This window comes from Trichechus manatus, unplaced genomic scaffold (genome assembly GCF_000243295.1).
Source record: "Trichechus manatus latirostris isolate Lorelei unplaced genomic scaffold, TriManLat1.0 scaffold00040, whole genome shotgun sequence".
Classification (NCBI taxonomy): Eukaryota; Metazoa; Chordata; class Mammalia; order Sirenia; family Trichechidae; genus Trichechus; species Trichechus manatus.
The window spans coordinates 19,150,493-19,162,472 of NW_004443976.1; the positions used below are offsets into that span (position 1 = coordinate 19,150,493).

General features: G+C 52.6%; 1 protein-coding gene across 2 annotated transcripts in view; it reads right to left on the reverse strand.

The window, feature by feature from the left end:
* Nucleotides 1-11,980, reverse strand: part of ABR (ABR activator of RhoGEF and GTPase) — a 205,914-nt gene that overhangs the window by 51,030 nt on the left and 142,904 nt on the right. For both annotated transcript variants that reach the window (XM_004376170.2, XM_004376172.2), the window contains 4 exons: nt 7,306-7,358; nt 6,595-6,735; nt 4,637-4,758; nt 2,783-2,948 (listed from right to left, as the gene is read on the reverse strand). In XM_004376170.2, coding sequence (XP_004376227.2) covers nt 2,783-2,948; nt 4,637-4,758; nt 6,595-6,735; nt 7,306-7,358 — 482 coding nt within the window. The remainder of the gene's footprint in view (nt 1-2,782; nt 2,949-4,636; nt 4,759-6,594; nt 6,736-7,305; nt 7,359-11,980) is intronic.

Below are 11,980 nucleotides of genomic sequence, written 5' to 3' on the forward strand. Positions count from 1 at the left end.
ACAATCTAAATATCCAAATACATCATTGTGCAGTCAAGCACTAGAATGAGATGCAGCGATTAGAAAGAATCAGCCAGATCCAGAGGGCCCAGGTGCACTGTTAAGTGATGGGTTTAAATTGCAAAACAACATATGTAGTTTGATCTCATTATTTTTTAAGTATATATTTAAACAAACCTGTAGCCATCGAGTCAATTCTGACTCATAGTGACCCTACAGGACAGAGTAGAACTGCCCCTTAGGGTTTCCAAGGAGCAGCTGGTGGATTTGAACTGCCGACCTTCTAGTTAGCAGCCAAGCTCTTAACCACTGCGTCACTGTACACATGCACCAGCATAAGCATAGAATCCCTGGCTGATGCAGTTGGTTAAGGTGCTTGGCTGCTAACTGAAAGGCTAGAAGTTCAAGTCCATCCAGAGACACCTCAAATAAAGGCCTGGTGACCTACTTCCAAAAAATCAGCCACCGAAAACACTATGGAGCACAGTTCTACTCTGACACGTGGGGCCGCCATGAGTCAGAGCTGATTGATGACAACTGGTGGTATATACACAGGAGAGTCTACAAGAAGACACCCAAACTGTTCACAATGGGAGGTGGATAACGACCACTGTTTTACTCTATGCACTTTGATGTTGTGAGCGTTTCTTATTAGAACAAGCCATTGTTACACTTGCAATTAGAAAAAAAAGTTGTTTTTTTTTTAAATCAAAAGAGCAAATCATTGCTTCTTCTGTGACTCAGAGAACTTCTGCACCTCTCCAGTGACTCTGTGGTCAGGGTCGGATTCTCCAATAGGCAAGGTAAGCACGGTGCTTACCTTGCTTACCAGATCATCTGTAGTGAACAACTTCACATTTTTTCACCACATCAAAGACTCTGCTTCTAGGTATGGCTGGCATCTGTCTCTCTCCCAACCCCACGGCACCTTCCTACAGAATCAAAGCCTCTTTTCAAATTTACAGTCCCTAACAGGGACAGATTACCTAGTAAGTGAGGTAAGCCCAGGCTTCCTTGTGCTTACTTACTAATCTGTAGCGCACAATTTCAATCTTTGGTATGGTGAAAAACATGTGAAATTGTGCATTACAGATTAGTAAGCAAGCACAAGGAAGCCCGTGCTTACCTCGCTTACTGGGTAATCTGCCCCTGTCTGTGGTCAGTGACAGGCAGGTCTGCCTTCTCCACTGGACAAGGAGCTCCAGAGGCATTGGCACACCCCTTGCAGCTAGCAGCCAGAGGAGCTCAGCAAACACTGATCTGGCTGAACAGAGGCCACGTCCGCACATCGGGGGCAGGATAGTGTGTTCAGGACAAAGCCTGCCCGACCCCAGGACTGAATGAGAAACAGGAATGTAGGCGGTCCCAGGGAGTGGGGTTAAGGGCAGGGGCCAGACAGACAAACAGGCTCACTGAGGCAGGCTGGGGCCTGGCTGTTCAGAAGAAGACACACGTGCTGGTCAGGGAGCTCCCTCTGGACAGACACTCCCCCAGTCAGACCCTCTGTCCTAGGGACATCCCCTGGGGTTACAATGTGGTCCTCCTCTCCTCAGAGAAAGGCATTCTCTCTGAATTGAGAGGGATCCTTAGAAGCCATACGGTTATTAATTTCTCAAAAACTGTTTACTAAGCACCTATTTATTATGTGCTAAGTACTAGGGACATAGAACTGAAGAAAAGAGCCCCCTCACTGGAGTTCACATTGCACTGGGGAAGAGAGAAAGCTGAGCATGTGATTATAATTCAGTACCATTAAAGCAAAGCCAGAGGCAAACAGGGAACCCAGAGAAGGGCATCCAATCCAGACTGGGAAGAAAGAGGTGTCAGGAAGGGCTTGGGGTCGGGGTCGGGGGCTCAGGCCAAAGCCAAGTCTAGACAGGTAAGGAAGAGAGACTCAGGCCAACCAAATCCTTCATTCCACTCACAGGAAAGGCTCCTCCTGGGATGCTTTCCTCTAGCCACTGTTTTCAAGCATATGAATTTAAGGCTATACATTTTCCTCTAAGTAGAGCTTTGGTTACATCCCATGGATTTTGATATGTAGCACTCTCATTTCCATCAGTTCCAAAATAGCCTGCAGTTTCCATTTTGATGCCTCTCTAACTTGAAAGTTTTAACTTTCCAGGAGTATCATTAACTATATTATAGTTCTTAATTTCTAATCTTACTGCACTGTGGTCTGTGAACATGACCAGTGTGCTATCAATTTTTTTGAAAAAAATTAAGATTTCCTTTGTGGCCTAATACCTGATAAATATTTGTGAATGTTCCATATGTGTTTGATGAGAATGTCAGTTCTCTGTCAGGGCACAAGCTTCTATGTATTTTTAGATCGTGCGTGTTAAGTATGAAATTCAAGTCCCCTCTCTCATTTATTTGCCTACTTGATGTGACAGTTTCTGAGAGGCTCCCGGGTCCTTTTTTCTTGAATGCGTCCCACTTTTCCATGAGAAGGCCCTCTTCTTCTTCTCTTGTTCCCTTTTTCTGCAGTGTTCAACCTATACCGTTCTCCAGGAAACTTGCCATAATTTATGCCATCAAATTCTGAGCATTGTCTCTTTGGCCCTCCCTGCATCTGCTCAGTGCTAATCGGCCACCAGCAGGGTCTTCCCTTCAGCACATCAACACTCGAGGCCTTCCACTCTTGCATCCTGCCTCTCTCAGAATCTCAAACCTTACATCTTCCCCTCCCTCTACCTCCCTCGGCACACCCAGGCCGAAAGGACACAGTAAAAACAGCCTGACTCCCCTGTCCCAGGCTCAGATGCCAGGCTCTACTCACCTCCTTCTGGATTTCATTTTTGAGAGCAGAGATCTTCATTTTCATGTCCTCCAGCTCGTGGTCTGGGAAGGGGTGTACCTGGGGGCTGGCCTCAGACTCCTCAGGGGATGGAAACACTAGGTCGGCCAGGGGAATGTACCATTTGCAGTCATATTGCTGGTGCTTCCTGCAAAATAGCCAGAGAGAGACATGAGCCCAAGGGAACTTGGTTCTGCAAGCTGGTACTGCCAGGCCTGAAGTCACCTGGAAGGGATTTACTGAGAGCTTGTCACAGGCAAGAGCAGTCCTTGTCCTTGAGGAGCCAGATCAGGACACATACACATGGAGTCATAATCAATCACGATGTCAGATAATCAAGAACTAAATCGCCAGGGTCAGAGAGCAGGTGCTGTTGGAATTCAGAGAAGGATCAGACCTTTGGCCTGAAGATGTCCTGAAAAGAACACCAAGCAGGTTCTAGAGTCAGTTAGCAGTGAGGGCAATGGTGCTCGGCCTTACCAGTCTTCTGGTCCAGTATGACTGATGTCTTTAAACATCCCAAACCACTTTAGTATCAGCAAGAGTGAAGGCTTCTTGGTTGGGCTCCTCTTTCCTATTCCCCATCCCACACCCTTCCGTTTCTTCTAGCCTATCCATACTTAGTTCACATCCATCATCCTTTATGCTAGAGACAATATAGATGTTATTTTGAATGCCGACTCTGATCAACAGAGGTCACATGGAGTACTGGGTTGAGGATTATAAAGCTGCATCCAAGTCTAGCAGGAAAGAGTGCCGTGATTGATTAGCAATGTCTGCCATGGACAAAGAACTGAAGGCAGAGGCAGGTATGCTTATTATTGTGACCTCTGCTTTAGACCCATCTCAAATCTGATCTAGCTGCAGATAGTCATCCCTTTATCGTAGCTCATAATAAATCTCTCCTTCTCTGACTTCCCCCAGGACTTAGGTTTGCACCTCCCATTCTGGCCCCTTAGTGTGGCACTGAGTGTCCGCCTAGACTGTAAGGTAATGTACTTGGCACCATAAGTAAATGTAAGTGGAAGAATGTATGAATGAATACTGAATAACCTTTTCTGCTCATGGCACAGAGTGGGCCCACCGTGCTGGGTATAAAGGTAAAGGTGAAAAGGAGCTTTCCAATGAGACAAAATAGGGTTCAAATCCCATCTCCTCCACTTTCTTTGTGGCCTTGGGCAATTTATTTAACTTCTCTAAAGCTTTTCTCTCATCTCTGAGATGGGGATAATAATACCTACTTTGTGGCACTGTTGGGAAGCTTAGAAATTATTTTATTCAAAGTATTTGTCATGGCACCTGGCACGGGATATACACTCAACAAATGGTAGCAGTAGATTTAATGAATATTCACTGAATTGCAGTTAGCAAAAATTTAGAAATATCTAATAAGAGGAGAATGTTTAAGTAAATTACGGCATATCCACTTGCGGTACCATGCAGTGAAGTAAGAGGATGATTATGGAAATGATACCGCAACAAGGAAAATGCTTATGACGTGAAATGGAAAAAGCAGAGCCCAAAACTGGGTATTCACTCTGATTACAACTACATGAAAAAACACAAGAACATTAAAAGAACTGGAAGGAAATATAGCAGCAGGAGACTGTGCTTATGTTCAGGCGGGTGATGGCTTTTGCTGTAATGTAGTTGTATTATCATTATAATTAAAAGCATGCTATATTTTAGAAAAAGGCTATGTAGTGAAAAAATTAATTTATTTTTAAAATGGAAACAGAAATACTGATTGCCTCAGGTTGCTGAGGGGCAGTACAAGGGGCAGAGTCTCGTTCCCACATCTCCCGTCCCTTTGCACCTGGGCTTCCGCACACTCACCCTGCAGATGTCTTTTTCAGCTTGGCGCACAGTAGGACATCTGTAAAGAGGAAGACGTGCCGCAGCTTCCGGGAGCCCTCCGACACCTCCACCAGGAAGCCATCCTTCACCAGCTGCCGTGTCTGAGGGAGATGCACACCCACCCCAGCCTGCTCAGATGGGAGGGTAGCCCAGGGAACCCCATCCAGCTGGGGAGGGATGAAGAAAGGGGCCACATTGCCTAGTGGTTAAGAGCACTGGCTTCAGAGTCACACAAACCTGGGTTTGAGTCCAGGCTCTGCCACTTCTCAGCTGTGATCTTGTGCAAATTCCCTGACCTCTCTGTGTCTCAGATTTACCATCTGTAAAATGGGGATAATGATACCTGCCTCATAAGGTAGGGCTCCTCAAGATGGTATATGTAAAACACTTAGCACAGTGCCTGGCGCATGCTATGTGATCAAGAAATGGTAGCTTTATACTTTCCTGCAAGCTCCCACCTGGATGGACTCGAGTCCAGGATGGCCTGGTTCCTCTACCCTGGGGCATGAGCCCTCCTGGGATCTTCCCAGTTGAGCCTAAGAAGTCGATCTAGCTTCAGCTCAATCTCAGACCTGCAGATCTACTCAGGTCTCTTTATGCTACATCTAAGTGGATCCTTCGACCATCCCCAGCTCGATGGGGACCCTGGACTACCCTCAGGGGGCTGTAGCAGTGTCTGGGGGAGACCTGCAGCCACTCTAACCTCGGCTCGGGATGGTCAGGAACATTCTGCTCTGTGTGGACCTTCCAGAGTTTCTTCCCTGCCCTCAGAGCCAGCGGGCTTCTCTGCAGCTCACAACCTTCCCCAGCCTCCTCTACGTATTATATACCATGTGACCTACATATGCTCCCTGTGTGTCTCATAAATGTGCGACCTACATATGCTGCAATATGTAGGTGAGCATCGACGGTAGACAATTAAGACGACCAGGGAGTGGTGGTGCACTAAGCCCTCAGCAGACTGTTCAGCTATCCCCAGAGAAAAACACCAGTTGCATTCCAGGGTGTTGCAAATCAGGGCTGAGACGTCACATAGAGACAGCTCTCCATGCCCCATTAGCCACTCTCCAGGCCTGTCTCTCATTACTTCCCTCCCCAGGCGACACTGGAGTCTCGAAAATGTAACAAAGGAGCATAAACTCAGTCAGCCTTCACTATCAAACACCACTTAACTACCTCTATTGTATCTGGGCCAGGCTGCTGACTCCCTCAGGTAACTGTCCCCCTGATTCTTCAAATTGCCTCCCCTCACTGGGGTGCCCCCCACCCTTCCACCAAGAAGGGCTTCCAGGGAACTGGAGCTGCTGTACCACAGCCAGGCACCCACATGGGACATTCCAGCAACCTGGGGGGCCCCGGCCACCTCCAGGGCCAGCCTTTCCTGCAGGCGGGCTCACTCCTCAGCTCCTGCCCTCTTGCCTGCTCAGGCTGATCTGACGCAGCTCAGAGGCTCCCTCTACTGAGCCATTATCTTCCAGGGGGCCCATGAGGGCACCACACTGGCCAGAGAGGGGTGTCTGCATTCAAGAATGAAGCATCCAGAGGCCCCAGCTCCCCTGGCGTGGTGGACAATACATGGGGCCTGCAGGCAGGTATCCCCAGGTGAAGAATCCAGTTCTGACACTTATGGCTGAGAGACCTTGTGGCAGTCACCAAGCATCTCCAGACCTCAGTTTCCTCTTCTGCCTCAAAGGATTATTACGAGGATTCATGGGACACTGGACTGAAAGCTCTCATCCCAGAGTGACTGCAGACTGAAGACCTCTCCTTGGCTGGGAAAACCCCTGGCAGGTGGGGCATCAGGGCTGGAGGGCTGGGCCACAGGGCAGCAACGCCCATGCGTGAAAGAGAGCAGGGACAGGGGTCTGGTCCACTGCCACTCCTCACATCAGCCCCAGAAGTCCTGGGTGCAAGGCTGTGCTGGACCCCGAGCTCACCTCGCCCTTGGGGGTTGTAACCGCAGTCCGGCGGGGGTCAATGTCCTCGTTGATGCTGGACAGGAAGTTCTGAGAGATGCGGAGGGCATCCTGGAGCAGCGGGTAGTCTGGGTGGTCCACGGGTGTGTGCTTCAGCAAGTCCTGGGAAGGGATGGGTGGTGAGTGGGGGGAGCAGTTCTGGGGCTTAGTGAGACCACAGTGGGGAGACAGGTGGACTGGGAGTACCCAACCCTCACTGAAAGAATTCCAAGGGGGGCACTCAGGGACCCACACTTTAGTCTGGTCAGGCTGTAGAATCTGAACTAAGTATGAGGGTCAGCGCAGCAGGCGTGAAGACAGTGTCCCCTTTGTTCCTCCTGCAGCTATTACTCTTCCCCCTGGCAGGGGAGCCAGGGAGAGACACCCTACTCCCACCTCACAGTTGCTCTGAGGCCAGAGGAGACCATGAGGCAGAGGCTGGGGAGGCAGGAAGTGCTTGCCTCCCAGGGAGCATCTGGCCAAATGTCAAGCTTGGTAGCCAAGCTATATTTAGGCCCTGGCCCCATTGGCATGGTTACTGCAGACCAGGCAGGCACAGCCGGGACCCAGGGACCCTCTACCCAACTCCCGACAAGGGCTGTTCTCAGTGACTCCAGCACCTTCCCATCCTGAGCTCAGTGTCCCGCTCAACTCCTAACCCTTCGCTGGCCATTCGGGGGGCTTGGCACTCACGTGTAGGACCAGGGTACTCCGAGTGACTCGGTCAATGGGCTTGTAGAGCAGAGCTGTTGGGGAAGCAGGGAGAAGCAGATGGGTAGGGATGAAATATAGGAGCAACTTCAGACAGACCTTGGAGACCAGCTTTATTCTCCCTCCACCTTGCTCCCCCACATGGACTACCACTTGCAAGAAGCCGAAGTGGGTCCCCAGCTGCGTCCACCTCCACTCACCCCAGGAGACCGGACAACACAGAACGGACAGACTGACTCACAGCCCTGGCAGCTCCAGCCTTCTCCTCACGTCTCCTGCCAGACATGATTTCTTGGAAGGCTGCCCCCAGGCCCGTCGTGGCTCACAGCAGGTGCAGAGGCTCCCCTGGACTCCACCCAGAATCACGCAGCTACACTAGCCATCCTCCCGCAGGCCTGCAGCACCCCCGGGGTTACAGCCGGGACCCCAGAATAGGGAAGGAGACCCGTGGATTTTCCAGGGAGGGCGGCCTCCCCTGCCCACTCACGGTCACACCCCTCCTGTCCGAAGCCTGGCACCGTCTGCTGGAAACAGCGCCCTTCGTTCCAACATGCACAACGGGCCTCAGCTCCATGGGGAAGACCCCTCTAGACTCCCTCAAACCCCCAGAACAGGATGGGCTGGGGGCCAAAGAGGCTGGCCAGGGTACCACAGAAAGGCTCTGTTCTCAAGCAAGTGGTGACCCGAGGGAGCAAAGCTTTCCTGAAGAAAGCCAGGTCAGGCCTCTGTGTGGGAGTCCTGATGAAGCTGGGAAAACGCAAGCTTGGCTGACCCCAATTCGCCACACCCCTCTGTGACCTCTGCCAACTTGGACACCAAGTGAGCATGGCTGGGATTCAGCAGAGACAGGTGGGGTGGCAGCTGGCAGACCAACCCTTCCAAAAATCCTTCCCTGCAAGCAGCTGTGTATTGCCCCTCCCCACACGGGTGGCTCACCCTCATCCTGCACCTGGACGCTTCTTTGCGTGGGGTCATGACCTCTGGCCTCCTGCCCCAGGAGTGTATAAGAGGCAGGATGTTGGTCTGAGAAGGAGGACCCTGGAGTGGGTGTCCTATAGGACTGGGTTGTGATGGGTGCCCAGAGCCAACATGCATGCCTTAGGTAACCCCCAAACCAGAATTCCTCAAAGCCTTGGAAACATGTGATGTTAAGCAGACACCTCGGGGAACAATCTGCTGGCTCCAGAGAAGATGAGGTTCTCGGTGGTGTGCCACGAGCCTCATCTGGAGTCTTTACTTGGTTGCCCATTATGATCACTGGGGAAGCTCCTAAAAGTCACATCTGCCTGCCTCTCCTACCCCCATCAACTAAATCCAAATTGCTGGGTGGGTGGGGCCTGGGTATCAGCAATTTTCAAAGTTTCCCTGCTGATTCTGATGTATAAGCATGGGTCAAAAACCACTGCTTTATGCAAACACACTTCCTATGGCTTTATCTGTAGCCTTTTCTTGCTTAGCAATTTCTAGAGACTCTCCCCATGGGCCATGGGGGCTCCAATGGGGAGGTGGCAGGACCAGGCTTGGGGTGTATCCTGGGACCGTGGGGGCAGAGCCTAGTCACCAGTCTAGAAGGGACCCATTTCTGAGGCTGTTTCAGGCCCCACCTGTGGCTCAGTCCAACTTTGGGGACACACACACCCAGAGAACCCCAGAGACCCAAGGGAAGAGGGCAAGTTCAGCAGACACCTGCCAGGGTGGGCCTCGAGCCCCAGCCCAGGGAATGCTGACACAGCACTGTCAGCCCCTCCTTCCCTCGTGGTCCCAGGGGGAAGAAGCTTCTAACTAATCTCAGAGGTCTGCACAGATGGCGAGTTGGGTTTCAGAAGGTTATTAATATGCTTGCAGTCACCTCGAGAGTCCACCTGCCTGGGACCATGGAATGTGTCCTGCAGCCCTGGCTGGGTGGGATGTGGACAGCTGTGGGGGAGGTGGGAAGGGAGGAGGCACAGGGGGAGGGCCCAGGGGCCCAGCTCTCGGTCCACGGTCACACACAGAAGAAACCAGGGGAGGAAGAGCAAGCCCAATGTTGGCACTCCCCATGGCCCCTGCTCCCTGCTTCCCCTCAGAATTCAGGGTGAAGACCCCCCTCCCCCAGGAACCCTGCCCCTCTACCTGCTCCGCGGCTCTGGCAGGCCAACCTGCCTCCAGCCTCTTCTTCACCCTCTTCCCACCCCTCACTATGCTGTTTCTGTCCTGCCTGGGATACCCACCACTCACTACACTGCAATGACTGTCTCTCCCCTTCCTCCAGGAAGCCTTCCCTGACCAGGACCTTTGCAAATAGCACCTACCACATCTAAAAGTCAGACCACTGACAAGAACAAGCTGGTCTCTATCTCGTTTATTGGGCACTTCCTCTGTGCCCAATGGCCCCGAGTTAACTGCTTGATGTGCATTATCTCCTGAGATTAAAAAAGTAAGCGATTATCATTAGCCCCATTTTACAGATGAGGAAACTGAAACACAGAGAAGTTATGTTGCTTGCTCACAATCACACAGCTGTGAGTGGTGGCCTCTAACTTGGAGCATCTTCCTCCGGAGGAGAGGGCAGCACCTATAAATGCTCAGTGATCCTCGACGGGGGGAGGAGGTCACAGGCGACTCCTGTGTGAGGCCTCCGCAGCCCTGGTATGGGGCTCTACAGGTGGGTGCCCAGTAAGTACCAGTTGAGACAAGCAGCTCCAGAGTGAGCTCCAGGTGGCCTGGTCACTGCAGGACCCCCAGGACCGGCACCCCTCGGAAGACTGAGAAGATTCTAACCAATATGGATTAGCAGGGGATCATTCACTTCTCACTCCCCACTTTGAAGCTGACTTCAAAGACAGTGAGTGTCACACGGACCAAAGAAATCCTGAACTCTAGGTCTCGGGCCTGTTGCACTAAGCTCCAAGCTTCCTTTTGGGGACAGAAGAGGAAGCAAACAGCCTATCCTTTTTCTTTTTTAGGGAGGCAGACTTGAGACTTGGCTGACTCCTAGGCCAAACCAAAACAAGCATCTCCCCTCTGATCTTCGGGTAGGCCAGTTTCGAGTCCAGCTCTCCTTCTGACCCCAGGCTGACAGAATCTGAGCCCAGGGGCAGGAGTCAGGGCTGCCGCCGCCCAGCAACTCTGGGGCCACAGAGAGGAACGGGGAGAAGGGGCTGCCTCAGGGGCTACCTCTTTCCTGAGGGGTCTTCCACACAGGGCAGCCTGAGAAGGTGAAGGGACAACTGGACGCACATAGTTCCTCCAGCACAGTGACCTCTGGGAGACAGCCCAGGAAATCTCAACATCTCTCTTCCAGCAAGCTGCCACTCCCCTCAATTCAGCCTTCCACAAGGAACTCCGGGTTACCACGGAGACATGAAAGCAAAATGACTGAGAAAGGTGCAGAGACAAAATGCCTGGTGGGAGGGAAGAGGAAGGTCCTAGAACCAGCCGCCTGCCTCTCCAATCCACAGGGGCCCAGAGCAGCTGCCTACAGGCAACATTTGCCCTCCGCAGCCCCGCCAAGGCGGCTGGCATCACCCCTAAGGCCCTTCTTGCCTCAGAGAGCAGGGCCCACCAGCTTCCAGACAGTACCCTGCCCAGACCTGCCCCAGCCCCTATCGGCAAGGACCTGGCTGACAGCGTGCGCCTGTCACAGGACCCCCCAGCTGAGGAGCAAGGAGGATGCTCTGGATCCTTTCCATGGTAGGGTGGGTGTGTGACCTTCACAAAGCAACAGCCGGCCACACCCCCCTCTCCCACCGGCATCCACTGCCAACCTTCCAGCTAAGCGCCAAGCCCTCAGCTTCTTCTGCTGCAGCTCAAGGGTCTCAATGGCTAGAAACAAACCTCCATGGAGCAGCCCAAGCCCTTCCTGCTCTCCCAGCCGCATCCATGTTCTCCCACTGCTGCCGATCCCGAGAGGAGGCAGCAAAGGCAGTGTGTGCACTCCGCCCACAATACCCTGGCCGCAACCTCCTCTCCTCTCCCTGGGAACAAAGAAACTCCCAACTTCTCCCTCCAGCCCAGGCTGGCACCCATCGGTTCAAGGCGCTGCTGTTAAACCATCTGTCATTCTCCGACTGGCCATGCTGACCCCTCTGTCTGGCCCCAGGGTTACCATGTCTGCAGGTACAGCCTTGTCACTTTCTTTCCTTAACAGCCTCTCCAGAAGTCAGCCAAACCTCCCAAGCTAACCCACCAATTGCCCACAGATCCTCGGTGGTACCTGGATCTTTCTAGCCTCGTCCTTCCATTTCAAAATCGCGCTGCCTTGAGCAGCCCCCAGGCTCTTCGAGTCCAGGCTGGAAGCTAGCTAGGACGGGGGTAAACACAGATCCAGCCCCTTGCCAACTCTCCCTTCCCTACTGCCCCCCAAACCTTGGCAGTCACATTTCAGCCCACTCCAGCCAGCTCCGGGAGGCGGGAAAGCACCCCACCTCCCAGGGCCAGAGGCCGGGGTTACCATAGGTGCAGTTACAGCAGAAGCGAACGATCAGGAGGATTTCCATGGCAGCCTGCGTCCCTGCGGCAGGAGCATGAGGCCATCGCTCCCAGCTCCCCAACTCCCATCAGCAGCCCGGCCACTCAGCCACCTTGCTGGCTGCTGCACAGCCTCCAGAATCGAGCCGCTTTCCGAGTGCTTCTCTAGCGAGGGGGAGGGGGAGGGGAACGCGCGCGGAGAGGCGGG